Below are 3213 nucleotides of genomic sequence, written 5' to 3'. Positions count from 1 at the left end.
AATTTTTGAAGCTCGTGGTTTTTTTAAATAATGATTTGAAGAATTTTTTTTAAATAACTTTTTTCAAGGGCGTGAATTTTTTTAAAAGTCATGCATTTTTTAATAATTATTTGAAGCTCGTGTATTGCTCAAATAACTTTTTCAAGGGCGTTAATTTGTTCTATTATTTTAAAAGTCGCGGATTTGCTAAAAAATTTTTTTGAAGGTCGTGAATATTTTATAAGAAATTTTTGAAAGATTTGGATTTTTTAAGGTAGCGTATTTTTTAAATAACTTTTTCAAGGGCGTGATTTTGTCGTGGATTTGTTTAAAAATTATTTTCAAGGTCAGGGATTTTTTAAAGAATTTTTTCAAGGTCGTGAGTTTTGTTAAAGAGTTTTTTGAACTTCGTGGATTTTTTTTTTTAAATATTTTTATCAAAAGCCTTAACGTATTCTATTACATTATCCATGATTTGTTTAAAAATTATATCAATCGGGTGGCTTTTTTTCAAATCATTTTCAAATGCGTGGATTAGTTTAAAATTTATTTCCAAGGCGTGGATTTTTTTAATTAGTTTCGAAGGAGCGGATTTTTTTAATTTTTTTAAAAATTGTTTTCAATGTCGTGGATTTTTTTTTAAATTATTTTCATGGCCGTGAATTTTTTAAAAAAAAATTTAAGGATTGAATCTGTTTATATAATTATCAAGGACATTAATTTTTTATAGATTAGTTTCAAGAGCGGGACTTTTTATAAATTATTTTCAAGAGCGTGCATTTTTTCATAACAGCTGGATAGGGCTTCATTTATTACAAAATAATTTTAAAGGGGTTTGATTTTTTAAAGATTTGTTTAAGTGCGTGATTTTTAATATTTATTTTTTATTTTTACAAATATTTTTTAGGAGTTGAATCTTTTTAATTATTTTCATGGGCATTGATTTTATAAAAAATTTGTAAAGGCGTGGAATTTTTATAACACAACTAAAGCCTATGATCCATGAAATAACTGGGTCATATTCGAGCAGCTTTAGACCTGTCGCATCCACCATCGACCAGAAATTTATCTTGCAACAAACCCTGGAAAAGTCCTATAAGATTCAAACCGACACTTATATATAACCTTTTTTGTCGAATACAAATTAGCCTTCCCTGTATTCCAAACCATGTCTGACTTCCCAGCAAGCTTATTCGGCTTTGTGTGATGTCATTACATTAACAGATACCAGGTCCTCAATAGAAATAGTAAATAACCTCTTCGAACATTTTAGTATCAAAGGAGTTCTCTGTTCAATGATCGTGTGACCTTTTCAACATGTTGTTGGAAAAGGTTTTATGAAATGAAAAAAATAACCTCATGTTACTTACGCAGACGGCATTGACCTCATGGATCGATAAATAAATAAAGTAAGGCTTAAAAAATATGAGAAGAATCTTCTAAATCTTCTTTTTCCTAAATAAGTACTACATAAACTTTGTGCTATGGCTATATTTGAGTAGAATATAAAATATATACATTTTTTTAATTTATTCCAGAGAAAAATGAGAGAGATGAGAATGCCACAACATCATCTTATTCCACACTCCATTAGGGGGCATGAGCGCCGCACAACATAAACATTCACTTCAATTGCTGCTGATAAATGTGCCAACACAGCAGAATTTCATCTCTAAATTGTATGCGAGATACAATTGTTTTGGGGTCATCGGTATACAGATGCTGTGGTTGCCTATGAGTTTTGAAACTGATACCGAGATATTCGGACATGTGTGTGCGGCACAGCAGCGATATGTATGTACACAACAATGAGTGCTTAGTATTAAATTGAATTTCAAACAAAACAGAGGCTCGGCATTCATTTACACAAAAAAAATATAAAAAATGAAAACATTTCTGATAATTTTACAGTTCACTTTAGTGTTTATGCGGAAGGTTTGTGCAATCATCATCACAACAAATGTTGTTGTAAATAAAGAAAAACAAAAAAACAGATAACAATATTTTTCCTTATTTGCAGTTCCACCCCATTGCCTCCACTCAATATATTCACAATGATGATTTGCGTATTGTTGAGGCAGCGGAAGATTTAATGCAGGCAATGATTGATGAAAGTGAAATTCTGATACGCAATGCCTTAGAAGATGTACCCTCGGATGAACGTTACAATGAACATCGTGAAAATCTGCAGAAATTTTTACGTGAAACTGAAGAATATCGTTCCGAGGAGGGCGATTGCCAATCGAAACGTTTGAAATATAATCAAAATACTAGCGCCCTAATGCGACCCTATTTGATGGCCGATCCAAATGGTCCCATGGAGTTGCAAGTTATGACAAGGCTATTAAATCGTCATGGACTACAAGATTTAAGGACAAAATTTAAAAATAAATTGGGAAAGGTTTATGGTGGAGATTATGGCACACCCTCCAAAGACATTGAAAAGGTCTATGCCGATTATGTTGTCAGTCGTTGCCAAAAGAATCGGGAGAAAAAAGAGAAACGGGAACTATGAGATCTTCAAGGATGGGGAATCACACAAAAGAAGTTTCTTTAGGGCAGCATTTGCTACGACGAAACCCAGGATTAAGGCAATACATTAAGGTCATACTTAAGGTCGTAATGTCCAAGGTCAAAGTGTAACAACCACTCACAAGAAAAATGGGAAATAAAAACATGACAAAAACATTGAATTTTTCTTTTTAATTTCAATTTTATTGACCCGTTATCCCCTTCAAAAAAACATTTTCATATTCAATCAAATTATTCCAATATTATTCATATGATAATTCCAATACAAATGACTTGTATTAATATCCATTCACTGTTCACCGGAAACCGGATATGCATACTCATTCACTGCCGAGAAAAAGAGCAATTATAGTGTGTAGCTCATAAGTACCTATGTATGTACGTACGTACATCTATGTAAGTAAGGGCTCTCATGTATTGAGACACTGGCTATAATGCAAGAATACATTTCCAGGTTCATTTGCATGGATATTCTCACTTGCATGTTTGTCAAGGATATGCATTTTTTCCATCCTCATTCATTCGAGTGAATTAAATTCACTGTCAAACAACAAGTAGGAATATTCGAGTAAGGGGGGAAGTATGTAAATCGAGATTATATGGATAATTTTGAATGGTTGTAAGTGTTTCGGTTTTTGTGAGGAGCATTGGTAGCAGTAGTGCCATTTGGTATTAATATATTCGAAAAAATAAATATTTTTT

At 32.0% G+C, this 3213-nt stretch overlaps 1 protein-coding gene across 1 annotated transcript; it reads left to right on the top strand.

Moving 5' to 3' along the window:
- Window positions 1-1734: 1734 nt before the first annotated feature.
- Window positions 1735-2658, top strand: LOC141392155 (uncharacterized). Its single transcript, XM_073965107.1, has 2 exons — window positions 1735-1914; window positions 2000-2658. Exons 1-2 carry the CDS (start codon window positions 1864-1866, stop codon window positions 2492-2494), a joined length of 546 nt encoding a protein of 181 aa, XP_073821208.1. The 5' UTR covers window positions 1735-1863; the 3' UTR covers window positions 2495-2658.
- The last annotated feature ends 555 nt before the right edge of the window (window positions 2659-3213 follow it).

Source organism: Musca autumnalis, unplaced genomic scaffold (genome assembly GCF_047663935.1).
Source record: "Musca autumnalis isolate F117 unplaced genomic scaffold, ASM4766393v1 scaffold_2, whole genome shotgun sequence".
NCBI lineage: Eukaryota > Metazoa > Arthropoda > Insecta > Diptera > Muscidae > Musca > Musca autumnalis.
Note: the sequence above shows the minus strand (reverse complement) of the source record. Positions and strands in the feature narration are given on the sequence as shown.